Raw genomic sequence first — 26,333 nt, forward strand, 5'->3', positions numbered from 1 at the left:
AAAATCACTACCCTTCTAAATGGAGTACCACTCGATCGCATTTTTGGTCTTGATTTCAGATATTTTGTGGAGGAATTCGCCAAGTGCTCTTTACCCAAACCTTTACACAAAGCAGAAATGATGGTACTTTCTCCTCTTACAGTGCCATTAGCCCACGGTCCATTGTCCACATTGGGCCCAATTTTGTTCAAAATTTTAGCTTTGTTCTGCTGAGATTCTTGTTTTGTAACTGCTTTACTAGACATGGCATTCTCTCACAATACATCATCTTTAATTTCAAAAAGAAAAATTTATAGAAATGGTCCTCCTTCGAGTCTCATTTTCATCATTCAAGTATCAATTATAACTCTTCTGACCTTCAAGTTTGATTTTCGTACCAAATTAGTTCACTTGATGACTTCTGTCAGCCAAACTGGACGGAAAAAATCAGATTAAGGGTAGACGTTTTCAATTGCACCAACTTGGTATGAACTGCAACGTCCATCAATCTGATTTTTTTCTTCCAGTTTGGCTAACAGAAGTCATCAATTGGACCAATTTGGTACAAAAGCTAAACTTGAAGGTCAAAAGATTTATAATTGATGCTTGGAGGATAAAAATGAGACTCGGATGAAACTAGAAGGACCGTTTACGTAAGTTTTCCTTCCAAAAATAAGTAATATTTATTTTAGTTAGTGGAACACATTTTAGGAAAAAAGAAAGCACAATTGAAATTTTGTTTTTGCACTTCTAAATTAAGGATGTTTCGACATTTGTGGTTTTCAGAAAACGGATTCAGCTCCTTATTAGTTGGGCTTTGGCCCAGCTCATTTCGAAACAGAGACGAAGGGCGTCTCCCAATAGCAATCCCGAAAATGTAAAACTAGGAACTCTCACAAACACAAAAGTACGTACTCCTCCGTAGTATTTACTAGCAAATGCGTATGCCCGAAGGTTTGAGAAACGTTATTTGAAACCAATCTAAATGAACTAAGGTATCAACGTTATAAGTTGACTTATCTTATAACTTATGTCTTTCCACTTTCAAAAAACAATACTCCATTATTCTTTCTTAGTATCACTTCGGCTTATCCATTGGTGCACCTGTGTACGAGATGGGCACCTTTTTTTTTATTTTTTTTTAAAGTTTTACATGCGAATTTTTGTTTTTTACCGGACAAATTCTATTCTACTACTACTAATCTAGGGGAAAAGGGATGAGATTGGTGGGGTTTGATCCCTCATTTAGTGTAAGAAGTATATGGTGCCCATCGCTTGACTGTCACTCAATTTGCTACATTTGAAGTGAAACAATACACTTGATAGAAAAAAGAAAAGAAAAATGGAATAACACTCTCATAATCACTTTTAAATTTTCCTTTTTAAAACTTAACAAAAAGACACACCTTATTTTGAGATTTTAATAGTCGGGATATTTTTTTGGTATACTTAATTAAACTTTGAACTTTATTTTTAATATACTTAATAAACATTCAAAAATTCATTTTCCCCCCCTATTTGTTCGGCCTCTTCCAAGTACATATCCCGGCTTGCCAGTGGGCTTATCCTGATGTAACCGTCACGGGAGAGGTTGCAAGAGAGGCCAAAGTCAAGGGGGGGGGGGGGGGGGGGGAAGAGATCGGTCCCATGAACCATCTCTATGCGAAAAGAACAATGTAGAATATTGATCAAGGCATAAACAACAATATAAATTGATGAAAGGATAAACAACAATTTACAGCATCCCTATTGTAAGAGCATCTGTAATGGTAATAATCAAAATCAAAAATCAAAAATTGTTACATTAGCATTTGATTATCCATTTAGTCCATAATCAAACTTAACAATCTCAACCTCCACATTGGTTATTTTGCATCACTAACCAAAAAAACTCTTCTAATACACAATGCACATTTGTCTAATTGCAAATGAGTTTCAATCACGCACCCGACTACACCAAATTATTCATCTCAATGAGACGATTCCAATGTAGGGTATTTTTTAGTTATTGAGTTTGGTTATTGGTAAAAGTTGTTTAGTTTGGTTATGAAATATGTGAAATTTTGTTATTTGCTATAAGACTTGTAACTTTGGTTATTATAATGTTGGGTTTTTTTTTAGTATTGTTAAATTTGCCGATTTTGAAAGGGATAAACGGAGAGATACCAAAGCTAATCGTGTTGGGCATCTTAGGCCCAAGTGGCAGCGGCAAATTAACGCTGTTCAGGCATTGAACCAGCACTAGGAGCCACCTCCTCAAACGGAGTTTATGGAAATCATTGTTTTGAAAAATATTTTTTATGTACTAACCAAACACCGAAAATTAAAATTTTAAAGTTTGTTTTCTGAAAAAATATTTTTCATCGAAACAAACGGAACCTTAGACACAAAAATAAGCAAATAACTAAAGAACAATGAGAACAAAATGGGTCCTAAGTACAAAGTTGTCTTGAATGGTAACTGATGAATGACGAAGAAGATTAGAGTGATTAGTTGAGGTGAGTGTTAATTGACTCAAATATCGTACTAATTAGTTATACGATGAAAGAAGAAAATTAAGAAGAAGAAAGAGTGCAATGAAAAACAATCCTTGCGCGAAACCAAGAAAACAAAATACCGGAGAGAACTCTTATTGGAAAACCACAAATGCATGGAGGTTAGATGGAAGCAAAAAAATGGCTACAAGGTCTTTTTTGTTTTCATAATTTGTACTAGTAATCAATTTCAATATATTAGTACAGGTTCAATGAGAACATGGGGTCAAATCTCATAATAGAGGTTTTTCGGTGATGCAAAACTAGCTGGACAGAGAGGTACTTAATTATGTACCAATCTTAATTTTCTTAATCTAATATTACTCCTTCCATTATCATTAAATATATACATGTAGAGAGGAATAAATTAAAGTAGGACATGACATTTGCTTGATTAGCCAGCTAATTATGTACGCAAGCTAACTCCGAATATTCTCATGTCCCCATCCATTTTGGTTTTCTTTGAAAGTCGTTTTATTATTCCAAATTATATAAACAATGGAGAAGGAGAATACATTTAAACTCTGTTCAGAACATGTTACTTCGTGTCTTTAGGCACAGACACTCACTCACTAGTATAAGTATAAAGTGCTAATTAGGTTAATTGTAATCTTAAGATTCACCTCAAATGGCATGTCGGATAAAGTTTTACTGTTTAGGATTTTTTTTTTTTTTTTCATTTCGCGATTATCTCATGATGATGACTCTTTAAGGTTTGTCGAGAAATATTATCTTTCTGATTTTATAGAGAAAAAGAAATTACCGTTCAGTGGAAATATTATAAGCTCGAAGTTTTCTAAGCATTTTTAATTTTTAAAATTTGACCATCATTTCAGAGTTGTGTTTAGTTTTCAACTAACAAGAAAGTCTATAATTTATCTTTTCGTCAACAGATTATCGTCTTGTATAGACTTCGCCTATTTCAACGGACGGAATATGATTCAGCTATGAAGTATGAGAAGAATAGATTGTGCAATAGGATAGATGATGAACTTTAACAAGTTTTTTGATCGCATAAAATGATAAAGACATTGCTAGAGCTTTTAATACCGATTCGATCATAGATACTTTTAATGACGTAAAAGAATAAAGAGCACAGTTCAAGATGCATCACTAATGATGGATTGAGTAGAAATATTTATCTGTACTTTAGGTGCAAATAAGAAATATCTCTATATAATGATTTTATTTTATTTTAGTTGATAAATGATCGTACTTTAGTTCATCTTTCTATTTTTGGTTTTTTTTTTTAAGCATCTTGAATTGTGATCGTATTACAGTTCCTCGTTGTATTTTTATTTGTTTTAGTACTCTACATATTCGTTACCGCCTAGGTTAAAATCATGACTATTGACAAGGGAGAGTGAGGGAAAACATTAGGTTTAAGGTTATACAAAATGAGGGCGTGATTGACGTTATATGTATTTCAAAAGAAAGAAATTAAATTAAACGAGAGAGAACTTCCTTGAATTCAAATAATTCAAATAATAACCTCAACTTTGAGATGAAACTTTTTTTTTTTGTGTGTGTGGTAATTCTTTGAGATGAAACTTACTACAAGAATGTCTATAAAATGACACTTACAATTAAGAAATCATCTATACTCTTCCAAATTTGTTTGCACCAAACAAAAAATCAATTGACATCTTTGTACCAAACAAATAATTTTTTTTTTCATAATTTCTTTGGTTCGATAAATGACAGAATTTGAAAATAAATAAAATTGGAAACTGAGTATATATATCATCCGTCGACCCAAGTCAACTCACTCAACCCGACTCGCCTCCGCCGTAAACCTCCTCCTCTCCGCCGCCAACGCCTTGTGCACCTCACGAATACCGACCTCCAAGCCTGTAAACACCACCCTCTCCATTGAACTCCGGTGACTCCGTACGCTCCCCCACCTACACCCGCCGCCATTCCCATCGAACTCGCACGTAAATATCTCTTCAAGCATCGCCGGATCGTAAATATACAAAATATTTCCCGCCAAACAGACACCAACGGACGCCACACAATAACTTCCGCTCCTTAGTTTCTCTACCAGCTCCGCCGGCATGTCTCCCATCAATTCGCACTCGAAGCTTTCGCAATTCACTCCCCACAATCTCACCCCTCCGACGTTCTCAGCTTCTCCCAATAACCCGACCAGAATCAGACGGTCTTCGAAACACGTTATCGCAACGGAAAACACAGATGAATCCGGACGCATATCGTACGGTCCGCGCCAGACGTTAGTCTCCAGATCGAACGTGTGTGTCACGCCGGAATTTTTCTCGGTGACGAAAAGCCTATGGTTCTTATAAACAGCTGCGGATAGCCACGTGGACGCCGCGGAGTCTTTTAGCCCTGCTGGCATCGACTGGCGTGCGTTCCACGCACGGGAGTCGATATCGTAGACCTCCACCGCGAGCGGGTCGTCCTCGAAGTCGCACCCTCCGCCCGCGACAACGATGCGGCGGCCGACAAGTGCGACGACCGGGTCGGATCTCCACACGGCCGGGCCGTCCGCGTGGTGCCACGCGAGGTGGAGTGGGTCGAAGGAGAAGGAGAGCCTGGAGGGGGAGAGCGCGTAGAGGAGGTTCGGGTGGGATGACCGGAGGGCGGTGGTGGGGACCCGCTCGGTCGGCGGCCGTAGGTTGGTTTCGATCCACACGCGGGAGCGTGAGTCGTAGGCGTGTGTGGTGGTTTGGGTACTAGTAGTACTGTGGAGGAGGAGCCAGGGTTCGAGGCGGTAGAGGAGGGAGGGAGATGAGGTGACGGCGCGTCGCCAAGAATGGGAGACGCGGGAGGCGGGCACGAGGTCGGTGAGTGGCGCGTGTGAGAGGATTGCTTCCAGTATGTCTCCACGGAGTGCGGAGTCTTGATCTTGGACCACCATTTCGGTGCCGTTTTTTGAAGGCTAGGAATTTTCAGATTGTATATATATGAAATCATCATCTTCATCCGTCCCAATTTGCTTTAGGAAAATGCTAGACACACAACGTACGGACACACAACAACTCACACAACCGTTGACGTCATCATCAAAACGACGTCGTTTTGATTATTAAAAAAAAAAAAAACCCACCTCGTTCTTTCCTGATTTCCCCTTTCCCTTCCCTCCCCACCCCACTTCGACGCTCAAAAATTCCAGAGAAGAGAGAAAGGGGCGACTGCCACCACCACCGATCAGAGAGGGGGGGCTCCCACCACCGGTGACGACGCTTCCCACCTCCACCGGCGACCACGCTTCCCACCTCCACCAACAGAACCCAACCCCAGCGCTCCCCACCGCCGGCGAACGCCACCACTACCGACTTCTGGGCAGTCCGACTTTGCCCCACCACGAAGGTCTCTCTCTCTCTCCTTGTTTCAATTAGTATCCTTAATTGAGTTGCTGAAAAAAATTGAGTTGCTGAAAAAAAAACCCCAATTCGAAAATTAGGGCTTCAATTCGAAAATAAAAGTTTCATTTTTTCTGTTAGTGAAAGAGTTTATACTTTGGATGGCTGTTAAATATCGAGATATGGTTAAAGACTGTGCTTGGGTATTTCTCAAGTTTTTGTGCAGTAAAAAGGAATAGATCTCACCTATAATTATGAACCCACGAACTTTGTACCCAGGAGAGAAATAAGCTGCAATAAGTATGTACCATGGTTCAGTTAACGGATCAAGGTAGTTCCATAGAAGTAATGAAATTATGACTCAGCTGTCTAACATGCATTTACAAGTCTTACCATAAATTTGTTCCATAGAAGTAATGGAATTCGACTTGCAACGAGACCAATCTCGCACCCAAGAGGAAGGAAATTCGTCCCTTTCTTAAGTAGTAATGTTTGTAAGGGAGAAACAATCACCGTGCTATTATCGACCAAGTTGACCTTCACTAGCTGTTTTGCTTTAGCATTTCAAGTGCTATAGATTGGCTGTCAAGAGATAATCCCGTTTTTTTTCTAATTTCTTGTGCGGTCATCATATAGTTCAGCTTTATATGCATTCTGTGATGAAAAATTTGCTGATGAAAAATTTGCTGGTAGACTCGTAATGCTCTCTCTTTCTTCAAGAAGTAAAGTCTACACAGCCAATTTTTATGCATAAAAGAGAAGTAATTTTTTTGTGATCTAAGTGTGAAGCAATACTATCACCAAATTGTAAGCAGAAAGAGTTTTTGTTTGGAAAAAGCTGCAGCGACCAAACTGTAATTCTACAATGAGCACATTTATGTGTTACACAAATTTCATAGTAGAACTGTAATTCTTTCACTCCCTTGCAAAGAATAACTTTATTGGCCAAAAGTTGATGAGCTTTATCAGTGGAGGCAATGGCTAATCTATTTTTCTCTAAAAGTTTTCAATGAACCATTTTCCTGATATTCTACAATGACCATAATTCAAATGTTGATGTGCATTCGAATCCCACTGGCTATACCATTGGCAGCTGAGAAATGGATACGAAAACAAGTTCTGAAATACCTACTTGTCATTTGTGCATTCTTCATTTGTTTACCAAGAAACAAATTTCTGATGGCCTACCATTCAGGTATTATGATTTGAAGGTCGAGGGTGGAGCTGAAGCTGTGAAGGGATCTCGAATGCTGGCTTAAACATCACCTGTTGCTGCAAAGAGATCGTCCTACCCAAGAAGAGATCGCCCTAGCTGAAACATCACCAGTTCCAATGTCGGCTTCTCATGCAGAGGGAGAGCCTCCACTCTCGCTTCCTCTGCCGCTTCCATTGGCAATGACTTAAAATGCAGCTCAACATAAAAATTGGGACCCATTTTCCCCTTATACATATACTTGGAGCAACAAAAGAAGGGTTTTTGGTTGGAAAATTGGATGAAAGAGATTGAAGCTATGATCAAATATTTGTTGTAATTTGGAATATGAAGTTGTAATTTGTTGAAATATCAAGTTGTAGTAACAAGTTTGAGTTTTTTGAATCCTAACTTCGATTGTAGCCTATTTGTGTGACTATATTGCTTTATGGTTTTTGTTGTGAATGGATAATTTGGCAATTGTTTTTTGGCTATGAATGTGACTTGTGAATGGTGATTTAGAATAAGAAATGTTCGATGTGGGCTTGTGGGTAACCTGTTGTTATTGTTGTACTGACTGAGACGCGAGACATCGGGTTAAGACGAAAAAAATAGGGGAGACTCTACCAAATTTTTTCCAGAACGTACTTGACTAAGTCCATTTCCATAAATTGGTTCAAACTTGTTCCGGTTGGGCATAAAGTTGGAGATGAACATAGATATGGTATAATGTCAAAACTAATCACAAAGGTAGGTTTTGGAAAAATTTTGACAGAGTCTGCCTTGTTTTTGGTCCTAGCCCGACGTCTCGCGTCTCAATTAGTAACAACAATAACAAGAAGAACAACATCAGCTTACGCACAAGCCCACGCCGGGCATTTCTCATTCTACATGCTCATAGTTTGGCATGTCATAAACTGCATGCTCGGAGTTTGGCATCTTTTACATGTGCATATATATTGGAACAGAAGCACAATATCAAGTAAATGAACCAAGCAATGGCAATACAAGTTGCTTGATCGGCAACAAGATTTTATTAAAAACTCGACAAAGGGTACATCGAGACGAGACCAAATACTAGCCACAGAAGATAAGGCATAGTAAAAGGCCAAGGAAAGGAAACAAAAGAAAAGAAAATTACATCCAATGGGAAAATTGAATGAGCCCATAACCGTTACAACTTTCTACATAAACGGACACAATTAGCCACTCCTCAGGATACATATCAGCAGCAATTGAACTAAGTCTTGGCAGCACTTGAGTAACTCCATTCACAGCATATGGCAGAGAATGGACATTATCATTGCAGAGCCTTAGAACTAGCAGAATGCAATAACTGTAGCCAAAATAGGAACTTCTAGCCTCTTAGCCCTCCAAGTTTGGGAGTAAAAAAGAGGTATCAAAGAAGATACATCAAAATTGCAGGATGTATGCCCAGCAAACACAGCAGAGAAGATTTCACTTTTAGCACAACTTCAGCATTTTCATTCATTCGAAACCCTCTTAGCCCTTCCAAACTTTCTCCTGAACTGAAACTTCCACTGTCCTTGGTTTTGGTTATCCACCATATCTGCTATCATTGCATCTTTTTGGGTGGAGAGCTTCTATAATCTTGGGAATACAGCTTGCAAAGAATCCTCTCCCAGCCACATCTGTTCCAAAAATTTGATAGAAGTACCAGAATAAACCTTGAAAATGAAATCTTGAATAATACAATCACCCATATCAGCACCCAAATTACCTACTGAACAAATTCCTTTCCATAAGTTGGATGATTTCCTACTTGGAAGATGGGGTAGCCAAGCTCCATCACACAGATCATACTTACTAGAAACCACAATCACCCACAATGCAATCTTCTCTTTATTGAAACTCCACCACCAATTAGTCAACCAGTCAGTTAAAGATTTTAGTGCCTTTGCAAATTAAAGGAGCAAAGGAGTTAATAGAAAAGTCAAAAGCAAGTGTGATTGTGAACTTTGGGGAATCAGTAATGTTACCCTTAAGGTCTTGAACTTGACTATTTAGGGAATCAGTAATGAAACCCAATTCAGATTTATCTCTCCTTAAAGATCCAGTTCAAAAACATGCCACAAACAACAAAAATTCTTCCTTAGAACAGCCAAAATCCTAAAGAGAACCAATACCAAAAGCCACTAACTGTGGTTTGGTGGTTGATTAACTAAATGTACAAGTTCTTGCAAACCATTCATATAGACGCACAAAATGGTATCAATTTACAAAGATTACCAACACATTAAACGACTATTCTGGGGTTAACAAATCAGATTATCAAAGCACCACAAGCACTCCAATTTAGGGTTTCTCACATTTTCAAATCAGGGGTTTCTCAAATTTTCGAAATAGTTTTTTTTTTTTTGCTGCAGCACAGTTTCTCAAATTGAAACCCTCTAATTGATGAGGATGAGGAGGAAATAGTGGGGCTAATCTATCTATCTGAAACAAGAAGAGAGAGAGAGAGAGACCTTCGTGGTAGAGGTAACAACGTCAGAGAGCTTAGAAGCCGATGGTGGCTGTAGCCGACGGTGGTGGAGCGCTGGGTTGGGTTGTGGTGGTTGCCGGTGGTGGGAGCCCCTCTCTGGGTTTTTTCAACGCTGGGTTTTTGATCGTGAGAAGGGGAGGAAGGAGAAAGCCGCAGGACCTGGGTTTTTTTTTTTTTTTTAATAATCAAAACGACGTCGTTTTGATGATGACGTCAGCGGTTGTGTGAGTTGTTGTGCGTCCGTACGTTGTGTTTCTAGCATTTTTGTTTGCTTTATTTGTGCCAATTTATTTAGTACTTTTAAACTTCTTGGTGTTTCAAAATACTTTCCCGGCCATTTGACTTTTGAATGAGACAAATTCTCATTTTACCCCTCCTCTTTGGAGACAAATTAAGTTTTTGAAAAATATCAAGGGCAAATATGGAAAAATTGAATTTTTTTAAGTGTAATTATTATGTTTTCTAAAATGGTTGGATTTTCGAAATTAGGAAAGAGAGAATATTTATATAACAGAATTTAAAATCTATTCTCTTATATATACTCTGATGTCCAATTAATTTGATTTTTTACATGAACGTTCATAGATAAAATATTACAAATTATAAATGGCTCTAGCTAGCAAATACATAAGACTGTTGACTTTTTCTCATGTTTTAAAAGTGATGCAAAGTTCAGGAGGGTTGTTTGACTTTAATTTGTTCCTTGGTTAGCACTCTGAATATTGTAACAAAACAATATGCTTGATACATACTACAGTAGCCAATTGGGATTGGAAAATTTGTAGTGCAAGGCCCTGCAAGGTATTTTGTAGAGCGTACACGAGCCATCGATCTTGATAATGAATGGTTGAATATAATTCGAGCTTCTACAAGTCCTACCCATCCATTGTTTGGATGAAAATCCGAGCCGTCCATTGCCGAGATGAACGGCCGGATTGGCTACACTACACGTGTAGTGCGGGAGTGCACTACAGCACCCCTGGGTCCAAAATTAAAAAGAAGTAGGATAAAGAAAAAAGAAGGTGGTTCTCCTTGTTTTTAAACTAGCATTTGTACCCATTTTATGCACGTGATAAAATAAAAATTGGTTTTTTTTTACTCCATGTATCGAATGTACCTATTCTATGCACGGGATAAAAAAATAACATTGGTTTTTTTTTTACCCCGTGTATCGAACGTACCCGTTCTATGCACGGGATAAAAAAAACATTGGTTTTTTCAACTCTGTGTATCGAACGTACCCGTTCTATGCACGAGACAACAAAAACGAGTTTACATTTATTTTTTTTGTTTCGTATATCGAACGGACACAATGCTAATTCTAATTTCTTTCAAAAGAAACTGTAATTCACAAAGAATGAATATAAGTACCAATCGTGAAAAACAAGATACTACGGAGTAATCAATAGAATGGGGAAAACAGTTTATACTTGCACAGTTATTCTCCCCTCCCACCATCCCACGTCACCCCCCCCCCCCCCCCCCCCCCCCCCCGTTCTCTCTCTCACACATCATCCCTCTCCCCCTCTTTCTTGCTCCCAATTTTAAAACATTTTAAAAAATAAAAAAATCTAATAAATTAAGAATTGAGGTTTGGAGGCTATTGAGGACTCAACTATATTTTTTTATAAAGAGCTTTAGATAGAGAGAGAGAGAGTGTGCGTGCGCTCTAAAGAGAGAGCGCACCCTGGGGGAGGGTTCCTCCTTGTCCCCTTTCCGCCTCCCACTTCCTTTCTTCTGTGTTCCCCCTTTTTGCTTCTCCTCCCGCCTCTCAACCTTTCAATCCCCCTTTCCTCCGATCTCTCTCTCTTCTTCGGTCTCTTTCTCGTCTCACCTCTTCTACTATGGTTGGGAGGTGGTTGAGACTCTCTCATTTGGGAGTTGAGACTCTCTCATTTGGGAGTTGAGATCTCTTACTCTCCCTATCATTTTTGGACTCTGGGGCTAGATCTAGATTTCTAGATCTGATTTCTTGGAACCAGTTCAACGGCAACGATGGCAGCGTCTGCAGCAGCTTTGATAAGCACCCGATAATGCAATGGAGGGTGCTCTAGTTATCTAGTTTAGTTAATTTTATCGTTTAATGAGTTGTTTTTAATTGCTTTCTGCTCGCAAGGTATACTGGTTTTGTTTTGTAGGAAATCATCTAATAACAGAGTTTTAAGACTCGATGGCTAAGGCAAGGTGACCCGTCGGCTCGAGAATGGCCGAGGCAGCAAGCAAATGACCAAATGCTGGAGATAGGAGCTCGACATCGATAGAAAGTATTTAGTTCAATCAGTACCGAAGCAGCTAGCAGCAGCCTTGAAACCGCGTCGGCATCGATAGGAAAGAATACATTTCATCGGTACCGAAGGTTCTTACACCAACCTCTTACCTAGATCGGCATCGATGGACCTAATCACGTTCAATCAGTAGCGAAGCCTTTAGCACAACAACTTAAGGTCGTCGCAATCGATGCCGAGGGCTTCAGGAGGGGATTTTTGGATCTTCTGAAGAATATTCTGTGCGCGTACCTTGGAAGTATAAAAGCCCGTAATATCATTGTACAAACAAGTAGAATAGAACTTTTGTATTGCATAATTTAGATCTAGCCGAGATTTACTTATTTTTTGAATTGTTCTTCATTGTTTTTCATTTTTCAGCACTTTAAATTTAATTTTCTGTCTTAATTAGTTAGTTTTTGGTGCTTTCGTCTTCATTAAAGTTGTAGCCGCTACTCCGATTTATCGTTTAATCTAATTTTCTTCTAGCGTTGTTATTTCAATTATGCTAAGTAGATTTTTGCTTGCTCTTATCTTTATAGATATGTGTGAGTAATTTTCCAAGGTAGGTCATGGGGTGATTAGCACCTCATGACTCGAGTAAAAATTGCATTTTTCACCAATAAAGTTTGGATTTTTGGTTCGAAAATCAATGTGGGGTTCGGGTTTATTTGTCAAATTGCTAAGGTGTTAATCTCCTTGATTATGTGTAAGTAAAAACATCACCTACTTACCACACATGATGCTTGGAGCTCTGTCGCACGAGGCATTTGCTAAATAAATTCTAGAGTTAGCTTGGTAATCGAACCATCTTATTTTCCGGTTTGGGAATCTTAATTGAGTATCTTAAATCGTGTAATTGGGTGAAAAATGTAGTTCAACTCGAGTCGTGGGTGTTAGTAATTCCTAGACCTAACCTGCTTTTTATCCCAGTTTATTCCCGTTTAATTTAGCCCTTTTTACTTTCCACCGCAAACGTAAAACGAAGTTGGTTGTCTAAAAGCCGAAAACCCGTGCTTACATCTACAAATCCAGCAAAGCCGTATTAATTATTTCCGTGGGTACGATCCCGGTCTTCTGGATTATTATGCTTCAACTGACGTATTAAGTCCTACTCTTGGGCGTTATTCCTTATATCGGAGCGAACGAAGCAAGCTTCAGCTTTCATTATGCGGCAGGAACGAGCTTAAGTTGGTGGGGTGGGTCATCCAAGAGAGTTACTCTGTGTCCATACCTAGTCACTTCAGTCTTGGCCACTCCAACCCCCATCACGAGCATGATCGACGGGTTTGACTCCAACGTCTTGCTCTAGGGGGCTTTTCTTTTATTTTGTTTGTTGTATTTTGTTTATGGCCGGTTTGTTGTTTTTTGTATTTTTGAACCGGTAGTGTCCGCTTTTGTTGTACTATGTTTTAATTTAATATATAGGATGATCTTGTTCGTCAAAAAAAATTATATTTTTATAATATATTGATAGATAGATAGATATCCCTATCTCACTGCAAGAAAAATGAAAATTGGTGACGAAAAAGTGGCGATGAAATTTAATTTCGTCACTAAATGAGTATATTTGGCGACGAAAAAATAAATTCGTCACTGTTTTGACAACTTCCGTGACAAAATAATTTCATCATCAATTATATTTGTTTAACGACGAAAAAAATATTTTTGTCACCAAAGGTTCTCATTTGGCGACGAAATACATTTTTCGTCACCGAAAGCTTAATAAAGGTGACAAAATTATTTTTCGTCGCCAAAGATAATCATTTGGTGACAAAATATATATTTCGTCACCAAATGAGACCAATTTAGTAACAAAATATTTTTTTTGTCACCAAATGCTTAACTTTAGTGACGAAAAATAATTTTGTCACCATTATAACACTTTTAGCGACGAAAAATATATTTCGTCGGCAAATGGGTACATTTCGTGACGAAATTTATGAATTGCGCTTTGTCACTAAATGTATTTCGGACATAACTCTTTACTAAAAATTCTAATTGAAATAATTCAAATTGGGTTTGAACAATAACTCAATTGCCTACAACTTTCATGTTTATCAAAATTGCTAATTTTAATGTTTAAAGGTTCAACATTACATTCGAAATATATTTTCATGTTAAACATATATGTTATATATTAGATATTTCAAATATTTACTGAAAAGTGTGTGTGGTGCAGTTGGTCAGAGCTTGCGCGAAAAACTTAAGCGACTTGGGTTCGAAACCCAGTAGGAGCAAGAAAGAAGGATTTTTTTTCCATATGAAAATGTCTTTTGCAACGAAAAATTTCGTCACCGATTTCTTATATTAGTGACGAAATTTTTTGTCACTGTTGAGACCCATTGGTGACGAATTTTTTCGTCGTCAAAAAGCACAATAAGTGATGAAAAAATTTTCGTCACAAATTATTCACTTTTTGGTGACGAAATATTTCGTCATCAAAAGGCAATATAGGTGACGAAAAGTAGATTTCGTCACCAGGTAGGAATCCTCGACAACCTTTAGTCGACAAATTAGTTTTCGTCACCTATATTATTTGTGACGAAAAACATGCAATTTGTGATGATTTTCAGTCGTCACCCAATGCAAATTTTCTTGTAGTGTCTCTCCCAAACTCCCACCACCTCCACCCCACTCAGAGAACATTATTGATTATATGATAGATAGATATCCCTACCTATCATTAACTGAAGCATTCATGATCGCGTGAGAAAGAAAAACAAAAACAAAAAAGAAAATGCTACAAATTAGACGTCTTGGGTCAGCTTTGGCCATGTGAGAGATTAGGTACTCATCCTGGTCATGCTTTGTCACATGCATGAATCTCTCACACGACCTGGCCTGATGAAGAACTAGATCGAGCTAGGAGCTAGCTAGGAACTCTTTAATAGATCGATCAGAATCAAACACAAGCTTACAATTGTTAGCTTTAAAAAAGTGGATAAACAAATACCAAACCATGTGTAATGGCTGAACATGAAGAAGAGGTGACAAAGGATCGAAACACATTAATTATTAGGAGTAGTAGAAAGAAAAGCTTAATTCTGAATGAAATTATTTTTGCCGATCGATAAAAAAAGAAAGAAAGAAGCTTCTTCCGATAGGAACTTAAAAGAGTAAATCCCAACATCTCCAAAATCTGGCCTTCACAGTTCCAAACCCAAATGATATATACTAAAAATTCTAGACTCACCCAATGTTATATTTTTTGAATAAACTAATAATAATTCGTAGTCGTAAATAAGGTGTCACGCCCTCGATTTTCAACATAAATAAATAAACCAATTGAAAGAAAGATTCTCGCATAAGATAAATAATACCCAAAAGAAGTTCCCACCTGTTTAAATTACAAATCAAGTCCCCAAGTTTCATAAATTACAACATTAGCACACCGGCCACAAAATGAGCTTAAGTACGAATACGAACAAGTTGATAACTTATAAACTGTTAATCAAAAGGAAGTTCTCGAATTATAGTTACAAACCCATCTTTATCAAAAGAAGGTTAATTACAAAGATGAATGAGTAACTAAATGTAGTTAGCTTCCAAAAAAAAGGGTCTTCACATCTCAACACTCGATGCAGACATGTTATTGACCAGCATTTGAACTTGAAAAGAAGGATTTTGTTAAGCTATACTAGTCTAGTAGGAAAATCTCAACTAAATCTATATGTAATGAGATGATATACATGGATACGGTGAGTCAAGCTACATGGCGAATTTAATGACAACACATATCAACACCATTTACTAATATTGAAACATTCTCACACATGGACACACACACACACACACACACTTCTTCCAACCAATTTCCACCCCTTGCGACTTTGTGTTTTCACTCCTTGCGTCACAATATACTCCACCCCTTGCAACTTTGTATTTCCACCCCTTGCGTCACAATAAACTCCACATTCAACTTCACATCGACAACCACATTATCAACACTATCAAACACGTTATAAATAACTCATGGATCATAACAACCGAGATGAAAATATAGCATTCCTAAGCATAAGCACTCCTCAAGCTTTAAAGTGTTCCACCGAGCCATATATAGCATTCAAACACTAATATCACATGAGTTCACCACAAAACATGTAGAGAAAGAGAGAAATTCCTACCAAAGTGGATTTTGAGCAAAACTCTAGGTCTATCGAGGGATCGATATTTGCTTGAATCCTCCAAAAACGAGCTCCACCCAAGCTTAGATACAAGATCTAGAGTGAATATAACCCAAAGATAAGATAAATGAACAAAGATCAACAAGTGATTGAGAGGAGAGAGAGAAAAACGTAGGTCACTACTACAATAATAGATATGCGTCACACTAAGGAGATTCACAAAGATCACGGTGGTTTTCAATGAAAGCGTGATAAAAAGTGGTGCTTAAATTTTTTTATCTCAGTTTCAGTCCAAAGCTGAGATAAAAAGTGGGTTTTAGCGTGAAATAAAAGATCTTGCTCTTGCAGCGAGATAAAAAAAAAAAAACAATCTCACCCTTTGGGGCGTAATAAAAGATTTTAAAGCAGAAAAAAATGAGATAAAAGATCTCACTCTTGTAGCGAAATAAAAGAGAAAAGATCTCACTCTTGTTGCGTGATAAAAGAGTTTAGGTCGGAAAAGAATGAGATAAGTGATCACACTCTTTCGGCGGGATAAAAGGGAAATGACGTCACCCTTGTAGTGTGATAAAAAACTTTAGCGCAGAAAAAAGGGAGATAAATGATCACACTTTTGCAGTGAGATAAAAAGCCTACCTATTTAGACGCGCAGTCTGAATTTTCACGTAGGCGGACTGATATGCATTTAGGCAGATTTTGAAAAGTTATGTGAGAAAAACGATGTCGTTTAAGAATTTTGAAAAGTTCTGTTTTTCTTTTTTACAAAAGATAAGAAGATAAGCCCTAATTGCAATCATCCCAAAAAATCATTACGTTTCATCTTTATCTTCACGCCCAAAGAGAGAGAGAGAGAGAGAGAGAGAGAGAGAGAAAGCAAATCCAACAACTGGGTTCCACCAGTGCTCAGTTGTTTCTTTGATAATGGGCAGATTGTTCCACTAGTGCCCCGATTTTTACATGGGCGAGCCGCGCGTGATCTTTATGATTTATTGCAATAGTGAAATTTAGTTATTTCGGATGTTTTCCATGTATACGTTTGACACATTAGGTAAAAAAGCAATTATATTATTATTGCTTAGCCTTATTTGAAAAGGATTAAAATCCAATTGAGAAGCCACCATTGAAAATTGAAATTCAATATAAACACAAAATCCATGTGAAATGGTTAGTTTATAAAAAAAAATCTAAAGTTTGTCTATAATGTTACAATCTGCAGGTTGTGATAATTTTCATAAAAATAGAAAGCGCACACTACAACAAAAAAACACTATTGTCTACTAAATTTACTAGCTAAAACTAAATTTTTCGCCCCAAGAAAATCTTTTGGTGACCAATAACTAATTTTGATTGGCAAAAGATTTGTTGTCATATTTTTAAAATTTTTAAAAAAATATTTATATATGTATTTTTATATATTTTATTATCATGTTAATTGCATTTCAAAAAATTCAGCAAATTTTAAGGGTTTAGGAAATTAACTAAAGGTACGTGGGTTTGAAACTTGGCATTAACAAAAAAAGATGGTCTAGTAGATACAAAGAAATGATCACGCGCAATGGTTTTCCATCTCAGTTTATGGTGGTGTGATCATTTTGAACTTTCAATCACGGTTATAGATTGTGATCTAAAGTGACATACAATCACACCCAGAAAAGAGAAATGATCACGCCCAAAAGAAATAATCACAGCTTATAACCGTGATAAAAGAGAAACGATCACGCCTTTTGGCCATGATTGTTTCTCTCTTTCAATCACGGTTTATAACCGTGATAAAAGAGAGTGACTTACAATCACACTCAAATCCATCACGGTAGCAAAAGCGTGATAGAAAACTTACAATCACGGCCAATAGCTGTGATCTTTATGGTTTATTGTAGTAGTGCGTGAGAGTCCAAAGGTGAGAGCAAGAACACAAAACTTACCTATTGTTCTCCAAATGCAAGATTCAAGTGATTTTGAGGTTGGAAACCCTTGGATCTTGAAGATTTAAGGTTGAAATCAAGAGTTTTGGGTGAGATTGGAGTTGGGTAGGAGAGAGGGAGTGTTTTTAGGGTTATTTCGTGGGTTTGGATGTGAAAAATGACAAAAGGGGGTATTTATAGACGTCTGAAATGCGTGCTGAAAATTGCAGAAAAACACAGCATGTACTAATACTGGGTGGCTCCCAGTACCTGTTCAAGAGCCTTCAAAATGCTAAAAACACAACTTCTGGACATTATGTACCGGTACTGGGTGATAGCCAGTACCAGTTCAAGCTGGATAGAAAATGAATTTTTTTGTAACAGTTACCGAATCAACCCCACTCGTTACCAACACTTCCAAACATCAATACAACCTCAAAATACAATATTTCACATATTTAAATAATTAAAAAAACATAATAATTCACGAGTCTCTACATAAGGCTTCCATATGAGTTTTTTCAATATTCATGAGATCGTGACGGGTTAAGTTTCTTCCTATAATTGTATAAATAAATATCCTATGTTACCCACATTTTGAAATTTACACGTAGATAAGTACATGTGGTATATATAGATATTGATCCAGTTACTTACTGTTCCATTTCTTTTTTTGGGGAATTGCTTATGGTATGGCTAAGATATTGGATAGACTGATGATACAATATGGGTTTTGAATTTTGGAGGGTTTTGAATGCGAGATACATGTTTTCCGTATAAAACATGTATCTAGCCCCCAATCATTAGGGGTATGGGCGGAAGGGGATTGGAGACGGACTTAATTTTTGGCAATATATGCGCAAAGTGGCTATTATCAGAATACCACTGAAACATCAGCCCCCTTATGCCTAGGGAAATGATAATGCCAAAACTGCTTTTGTTGATGCCAAAACTCTAGAGCACAAAAGGCTAGCTTGTACCATTTGCAATGTACAAGACTTTTATGTACTGAAATTTTGACACCAACAAAAACAGTTTTGGCATTATCAATTTCCTATGCCTAACATCTCAACATCTATAACGATAAGCTATTCGCAAACCTTGTTGTTTGCAAGAAAGGGGGTAAATATCTTCAAGGTGTAATGGTTTTGCAGATACTTCTATCAAATGTTATCGTAGGATATTTAAGCACATAATCTCTTAATGAGTTACCGTTTCTAAAACGTGTTTTTATTATCGTAATATATATGAAATGTTATAGAATGGAGCTTTAATAAATTTATCTTATGTGTTCAATAGTCTTACTACATTGTTATGTTGTGGCGGATATGATAAATTCATCGTATTTTTTTCAAATGGTTTTTTATGTTCATATTTTTTCAAATAGTTTTCCAGACATTTTTATGTTGTGGTGACTATGATAGGTTTCTCACATTTTTTCCGGTGCAATAGTTTCCCGACACTCATATGGTAGATTGACGTTGTGGTGAGTTTATCATATTGTCTTGTCATGACCAAATTTTGGTATTGGTAAAATTGAGTGACGGCTCTGTGTAATTGCTACGACGTAACGGCTATCATTTGATTACCACTCTAGTGTTGGTGAATCATATTTCATTCTAAAGTTTAAGTTTGGGATTTTGTTTTACTGAACTCGTCGACTTAATTTTGAGATGCACTGAGAGAGTATGCAATACAACAAGGGGAAGGCATTAAGTTAGTAAAAAAAAAAAACAGAAGCTAACAAGAGGAAGAGCGATTTGTGCTAACAGAAGATGCAAAAGGGTTGTGTTTGGGCTTTACTCATGCAGAGGTAGAATACATCTCATATCGACACATCGGAGGACAAACACACTTTTACCAGATCTTTTATGTAACAAACAGATATGCTATAAGTAAATGTTTGATTTCTGGAAATTGGAACCGGAAACCATTATCAATGTCAAAACTACAACTAAAGTTCCCGAAACCTGGGGATGACAACTTGACTGCGCTGCGCTACTTGATGGAAAGGAAAAAACTTGCAGTGGAAACAGAGAGAGGATAGGTTAGATCAATAACAAGATTGACAAATTTATGCAGCTGCAGTGATGCACTCAATTGCCTGTTTGCATATGCCAGTCATTGTGGCCTCAGGTCCGTAAACCTGCAATAAAAACCACAAAAGAAGAATGTTTCAGGACAAGACTTTCCTATCCGATCACTTCGCCCTGCTGCCTTACTTTCTCGAGTCAGGTCAGTTGGGTACGTTTTCTGTGTTCTGTTCTAAAACACAGCTTTTTGTTTTTGAAAACAACCCATTTAGTTGAAAAACAAAAAGATAATACAATAGATTCTCAACACCCGATTCCTCCCAAGAACGGATACTATACGCCAGTAATGGGGTTTTCACTTCAAAAACTGTCTAAAGAGTTGTCTGCGACACCTTATTATACAACGGCAAAAGAAATGTTTCAGGTTCCAGTTGTATACTAGTACCTCAATAGGAATGCCAATTTCCTGTCCAAGTGTCCGCATTTTGGCGAGGCCCCTTTGGTAATTTGGCCCTCCTCTCCGAACATATATATGCATTCTTGCAGCTTTCAGCTTTGACTCCTGTTTCGAGAAAATACAAATTCAGTTATTATGGCTTTTGCCAAACGCATGACCCGAAAATATAAGAAGAGCCAGAAGAATGAGCTCACCTTCTCCTTCAGTGCTCTAATTATGCCATTAAACGTAGCCGCTACGTCAGTGAAGTTGGCAATTCCTCCTCCTATTACAAGAGCTCTCTGGCGGCCATCAGGATCTGCTGTTGCACACTGAAGAGGATTCAAGAGATTATTAGCAAAGATATAAAGGAAAACCATACAAAAATCTGTTTGTTACCAAGCTTCGTCAGTTATCTATTTTGAATAAAGGACCAAGTTTTCATTTAAGTCCATGAAAAACAAAAACCAAAACCATGCTTGACGCACATGTATCCATAAATTTTATTACAACCACATGAGGGGTGGCCTGAAAAGTTGCCGACCGAGGAAGTTGGGGGTGGAACATCCAAGGTTGCTGGTTACTTGAGCGATGAACAAAGGTTTAGGCACGATTGGCTGGAGCTGGCTGCTGATTGTCACCCACTGACCCACGGTCATAAGGGGTAATTAGAGGTAGGGTGGCTAGTGGTAGAGCAATGCATTTACCGACAATGACTAGGTTGTAGTTTTTAGATTTCTTTGAAAGAAAAAGTAAAAAGCAGGAAACGAAAACTTTATCAAAATCAAAAGTAAAAACCAGGAAACGAAAACTTTATCAAACAACACCAAAAAGTTGCAAGTGATTCACTCATTACAGTCACAATCACCATTGGGCAGGCTAACAGAGGTAAGTTTTTTAAGCATAATAACTTGGCCCAATTTTCTGTTCGAGTAAGCGTCTATGTAATGCAACAATGCTTACATCAATTACAACTCTGGCATACTGCAACACCTCATCTTCATTTGGGGCTCCGCTGTATTCAGCATAGTTTCCAAGCTCAGAAGCAAAGCCAAGATCTCCAACCTGATGAAACAAATCAGCCAGGATGCAAGAAGAAAGGGCAATCAACTGTCTTGATTTACTTCAGAATAAGAACAATGATAATTGGAAGAGACAGGATCAACGAGAAATATGAGAGAAAGTAAGTATGCCAAGTGTAATGTACCCTTTATATTATTAACTCCAATTTGCAAAAGCATGAGAATCATACCGTATCTGCATAGATGACACTAGCACCTCCTCCAGCTACCATTGTCCAGATTCGACCCTTTGGGTTCAAAACTGTGAACTTCAATGATGCACTAGTCTTCAAGCAAATAACAAAGCTTAATAAGATCCTCATGCATGAAGATATTCAATGAACACCGTGGCATTAAGTACACCTTAAGCAAATAACAAATGCCACTAAAGTTTAATAAGATCCTCACACAAGAAGAGATTCCCTGAATTTATGTAAAATCCAATAGGCTTCGTATACCCAAGACGACCACCAAAGAGAGAAGGCCAACATAAACAAATAATTACCTTAAAATTGTGGTATTAATGTTATTAAAAGATCACCTTAATCTCTTAGTTTTTTTAAAGTTGGTATATATTAGAGCTGAAAACAAGCCACAAATCAAATTCAGACATGGTGTACCAATTTATACCTTCTCATCTAGCCCATGAATAAAGCTTTCTGTAGAACTCATAACTCTTCCAAAAGGCATTGGAAAATCAATACTGCCCCACCTGCAAAAACAATTTGTGGTATAAGGAGACTTGAGAAAATGAAAAAATGGTGGCACATGGTTTCTAATTTTCTACATCGAATTGACAATCACTTGAAATTCGGAACATACTTCTTGAAGTTCTTGAAGGTAGCAGTATCGTCAAGTTCCCCTCTCATATCCAAAGGATAAGGCTTTCCGTTGACCAATGTAAAAGGATTCATCTCCAGGAAAGTGAAGTCCAGATCTAGTTGAAAAAATAGTAAGATCATTGATCACTCTTATTCATGTTAACAACTTGAGAGGGAAGAGATACATTAAAGATCGTCAGCACACCTAAAAATAGAGCGAAAATCACTTTGATGAACTCCTCAATGATCTCTTTGATCTGAATCACAAAATATAAGCATCTGTAAGTTACTTCAGATTAATAGCATAAAAAGTTTCTAAACCAACAGGTGGCTTTAAATTCCAGACGGCATAACATGTATCCTCATGACAAAATGAAGTTCAAACCAGCTAACATGGAATTTAAATGTACATATTGCAACGACCCTAAGATATATTTCTTGGCAAGAATGTTACATGGACTCTACGAAACATACGAGGTACCAATGTTGGGCACTCAATACGAGTAAAGGCTTGTAAGATATGTATCTGGCATTCTCAGTTGAACAGTCACCTAGAAAGCGTTTTTGGTACTCATTTAAGTTTACTATACAGAACAATCCACAAAGCTCTTGTACTGAAATGAACTATAGAACCTTGAAACCACAATTTAGCATAGGAAAAAAAGGAAATAGACAAAGAAATGAAATATAATTAAAAAATTAGACCTTTGAAAACCAATTAACTTGAAAATCACCATCTAGCATAAAGAATAAAAGAAATATAACACAAAAGTCTGCTATCACTGTTTTAGCAAATGATGCGAGTAGTGACATTGATCCACAAGAAGCTCAGCAAACTCTTGAAATAGCATAAGCTAATTTGAAGAAAGCGGAAGGCAAGAGACAAATAATTGAAGCAAATCTAGAATGTGATTTCCTAACTAGTCTAGTTTTTACATTGGAATAATGTAAAGAAGTTATTTTTATACTTAATACACCCGACTTTGATTTGATTCCCTTGTATGAAATGCAATTTAATACAATTAAATAAAATCAAGCTGCAACGAAAAAAATAAATAAATAATCAATAAAAAAAGAAGGTGGATAGAAGAACTTATTAGATATCTTGGCAATATAATGTTGAGGTTGAAACTGTCTAGCTTTACAAAATCCAAAGGAACTGAAAAGATGCATGAAAACGTCCAAGAGTGATACCATGCCCAGAAATTACCTCCAACGGAAGCGTTGCAACAAGTGGAGCACACGTCTCTGCTGTAAAGTCCAACCCTGTAGGGACAAATATGGTCTTGACCTGGACAAAGCAGCAATCTTATGTAAATTGTAGATATAAGAAAAACCACTTACGAGGAGCTTCCAATTACCTAAAATTAATATCATGTTTAACATTCATGCATACCTTGTCCCAGTTCTCTTCAATCTCAATTCCTCCACATTCTGAAAAGCTTATGCTATTGCCAAGTCGGTCTGACACAATATTAAGGTAAAACTCTTCCTTGTGTGGGACGAAAGGTTCAACAATGAAAGTTGTAATTGGTCCTTTGCATCCTCCCATCTCAACCTGCTTATCAAAATAGATGACTGTAAGTAGCATGTTTTGTCCGCAAAAATTATGTAACCCGGTAAGATGAGCCAAAAAATTTAACATGAAAATTTTCAACTACCTCTTTGCCAAGGCGCTCTTTAACGAAAACAGCAACTTGAGCCAAATCCAGATTCAAGGCAACAAGCCCACTCTTTCCACGCTTTCCAAACAACATATCGGGTTTAACAACCAGTTTCTCTGATGAGAGCCAAGGCTCCTTTTTGACTAGCTCATTGACATCAGTTGATTCTGTGATCTAATTGAGACAAGAAAACAAACACGTTACCTAAGTTCACCAAAGATAACAGTGCAGTTTATGCTGTATAATAGGCATCATTTCGAGCAACTTTTGCTCTTCTGTATGTGAACAAACAAAACATAAAATATCACAACACAACAATATGTTGCAAGTTCCTATTAGTGGTTAGGAATGCAGACCAGACCAAATTGTCGAAGGCTACGAACTTTCACCCACAGGGGTTGAAGATTTTCGAGTCCCTTTGTTATTATATGCAACTAGATATGTAATCATGTGTGAATGTCACACCATGCACGATAATTTTACATTCAACGCCCATCAGATAAGTTTCTCATCAGGATAATAAAAAACACCCATCAGAAAATTTCTCTATTTGTATTCGACACTTTTGGTCTACAAATTGGCAGTCCTTTTTTATGTCGGTCCAATTTCAGTAACAACGGCTCCAACATACTGCTATGCAGCCCTAATAGGAAATCCGTTCCGAGAGAATTAACTTTTTCAAGTCCAACACCAGATAATGCTAAAGACAATTAAATGCTAGTACCAAGATCAATCTTATCCAAAATATGATAGTCGATGAAGCCATGCAACAAGGTAAACAAGGCTCGATCTTTAACCGTTGGCTCAGAGTTGTATACTTGTATGAGGGTCCATGATGAGACCAAGACCTTCTTATATGCAATTCTATTTCATCCGCTAGGTGATGTTTTAAACAGAGGACTCCAAATTGAGAACAGTAGTATTAAAGCAGCTGTTTCAAGAATAAGGCTCTTATAATATTCTCCTATAACTTATTTTTTTGCTTACTCTATTGCTTTTATTTCCAAATCTGGTTCACTCCTAGCTACCCGTTTCACGGCCCCTTCTCCCACTTGGGAGTGGATTTGAATGGCTGACACAAGGATTTTCAATCCTTTGCTCAAAAGGTCAAACCAGCTAAGCCACCTGAACCACTCTCCTTCTAATGTAAACACCAAATAACGCCCTACCTTACCATTTCATTAGTAAGGGATACACCGATCCTTCTGAACATCATTTAACAACAATTCCTGAAGAAGTAGTTTTAGTAGGTTGTACAACTACATACTGGTTAGGGCCCGTTTCCGCTAAACTACAAGTTATAGACTACAACTTTTTTTCCTTTTGTTAGTTTTGCGCCAAACTTTTTATGTACCATTGGTTCGTAAAAAATTATGACTTTTACCCAAAAAAATTTAGGAAATATCCAAGAAAAAGCCTAAAAAGTCAGCTTTTTGGGATTGTTGTTGGATATTTTCAAAAATGTGTGTAAAAGTAATATTTTTTTACTTTCCGATTCCTCTCATTGGTATGAACTAATAATACATAGTAAAAATTTGGCGCAAAACTAACAAATGCGAAAAAAAAAAAAATTTGGCGCAAAACTAACAAATGCGAAAAAAAATTGAATAGAGACAAAACAAAAAAGTTGTAGTCTACAACTTGCAATTTACCGGAAACAGGGGCCTAAGATTAGTTACCAAAACAAAACTAGACACTTGTATTACTTTGTTCCACACTTGTAGTAATTGGATTTTCTTTCCACAAAACCAATAGCTCTAGAGTATAACAAGTATCATAAGCTAACATGATCCAAAACACATTTCCAAGAACTACACCCAATCCCAGAAAACCATCATAAGGATTTCATAATCTATTCCAATCAAAGAATACAACAAATTTCAAAATCTAAGAAATGGCTCCTTACCTGCGCAGATTTAATGCCCAATTCGGCGCCAGCGAACCGTTTGTAGTGCTCCTTCAACAGCCTCTTGGAATCATACTCTCTGATCTTCTTCCGTGCCATTTCTCTCTTCCACCTGTTTCCAAGAAAACCCAAAATGACCACAAATTCTTAAACTGAGATCTACTTATTCCCAGCTCATAGGCATAAAAAAAAAATAAGCAAAAGTTTAGACGAAATATGACACTGTTATTAAAGTGGAATGTCTACTAGTCCAGTGATTCGCATCAACATACAGATCAATTAACAGCATGAATTGGGAATAATAAAATGCAATCATAAGTACGAGTAGATTACCGTAGAAATGAGACGCAGAAGGGGCTTTGGGCACGTCGGAGTGACGGAGAGAGAGAGGGAGGGAGATTCAACACGAACTGAAATCAGAGGTTTGGTGGGTCTATTTATAGTAGTTGTAAATTATGGGTTCCCCCCTGAATATATTAAAACATATACTATATATTACTACTATTTATCATTTTAAATTCGTGTTAAGTTTGAATCAATCAAGGTAATTTTAGAATTGATTTTATTTTACAATTGGATTCATTTA

At 37.3% G+C, this 26,333-nt stretch overlaps 2 protein-coding genes and 2 long non-coding RNA genes across 5 annotated transcripts; 1 reads left to right on the plus strand and 3 right to left on the minus strand.

Annotated features, from left to right (window-relative positions):
* Positions 1 to 3,978: 3,978 nt before the first annotated feature.
* LOC131310923 (F-box/kelch-repeat protein At1g23390-like) lies at positions 3,979 to 5,460 on the minus strand. The gene has a single exon (XM_058338190.1). The coding sequence runs from the start codon at positions 5,392 to 5,394 to the stop codon at positions 4,279 to 4,281; it is 1,116 nt and encodes a 371-aa protein (XP_058194173.1). The 5' UTR covers positions 5,395 to 5,460; the 3' UTR covers positions 3,979 to 4,278.
* A 78-nt stretch (positions 5,461 to 5,538) lies between these two features.
* Positions 5,539 to 7,525, plus strand: LOC131311778 (uncharacterized). The gene is made up of 2 exons (XR_009195578.1): positions 5,539 to 5,846; positions 7,035 to 7,525. It is a non-coding gene; the product is annotated as an uncharacterized LOC131311778 (long non-coding RNA).
* A 505-nt stretch (positions 7,526 to 8,030) lies between these two features.
* LOC131311785 (uncharacterized) lies at positions 8,031 to 9,772 on the minus strand. The gene is made up of 2 exons (XR_009195590.1): positions 8,773 to 9,772; positions 8,031 to 8,683 (listed from the first exon to the last, which is right to left on the minus strand). It is a non-coding gene; the product is annotated as an uncharacterized LOC131311785 (long non-coding RNA).
* Positions 9,773 to 19,602: 9,830 nt separating this feature from the next.
* Positions 19,603 to 25,852, minus strand: LOC131310825 (ATP-citrate synthase alpha chain protein 1-like). 2 transcript variants are annotated; one of them, XM_058338039.1, is made up of 12 exons: positions 25,748 to 25,852; positions 23,839 to 24,015; positions 23,574 to 23,735; positions 23,388 to 23,468; positions 22,383 to 22,434; positions 22,179 to 22,293; positions 21,987 to 22,068; positions 21,548 to 21,643; positions 21,259 to 21,360; positions 20,511 to 20,627; positions 20,305 to 20,421; positions 19,603 to 19,972 (listed from the first exon to the last, which is right to left on the minus strand). In XM_058338039.1, exons 1-12 carry the CDS (start codon positions 25,844 to 25,846, stop codon positions 19,901 to 19,903), a joined length of 1,272 nt encoding a protein of 423 aa, XP_058194022.1. In that variant the 5' UTR covers positions 25,847 to 25,852; the 3' UTR covers positions 19,603 to 19,900. The 2 variants fall into 2 exon arrangements, with proteins under 2 accessions (XP_058194022.1, XP_058194021.1); XM_058338038.1 differs by having other exon boundaries at positions 19,603 to 20,421.
* Between the last annotated feature and the right edge of the window lie 481 nt (positions 25,853 to 26,333).

Source organism: Rhododendron vialii, chromosome 12a, assembly GCF_030253575.1.
Source record: "Rhododendron vialii isolate Sample 1 chromosome 12a, ASM3025357v1".
Taxonomy (NCBI): Eukaryota; Viridiplantae; Streptophyta; class Magnoliopsida; order Ericales; family Ericaceae; genus Rhododendron; species Rhododendron vialii.

Excerpts from the sequence above, each read along its gene's own strand:
- LOC131310923 (XM_058338190.1), bottom strand. The coding sequence starts at position 5,394 with ATGGTGGTCCAAGATCAAGACTCCGCACTCCGTGGAGACATACTGGAA.
- LOC131310825 (XM_058338038.1), bottom strand. The coding sequence starts at position 25,846 with ATGGCACGGAAGAAGATCAGAGAGTATGATTCCAAGAGGCTGTTGAAG. Across the intron at positions 21,644-21,986 it reads TTCATGGGCTAGATGAGAAG|ACTAGTGCATCATTGAAGTT; the intron begins GTATAAATTGGT and ends ATTTGCTTGAAG. Across the intron at positions 20,422-20,510 it reads TTAGAGCACTGAAGGAGAAG|GAGTCAAAGCTGAAAGCTGC; the intron begins GTGAGCTCATTC and ends TTCTCGAAACAG.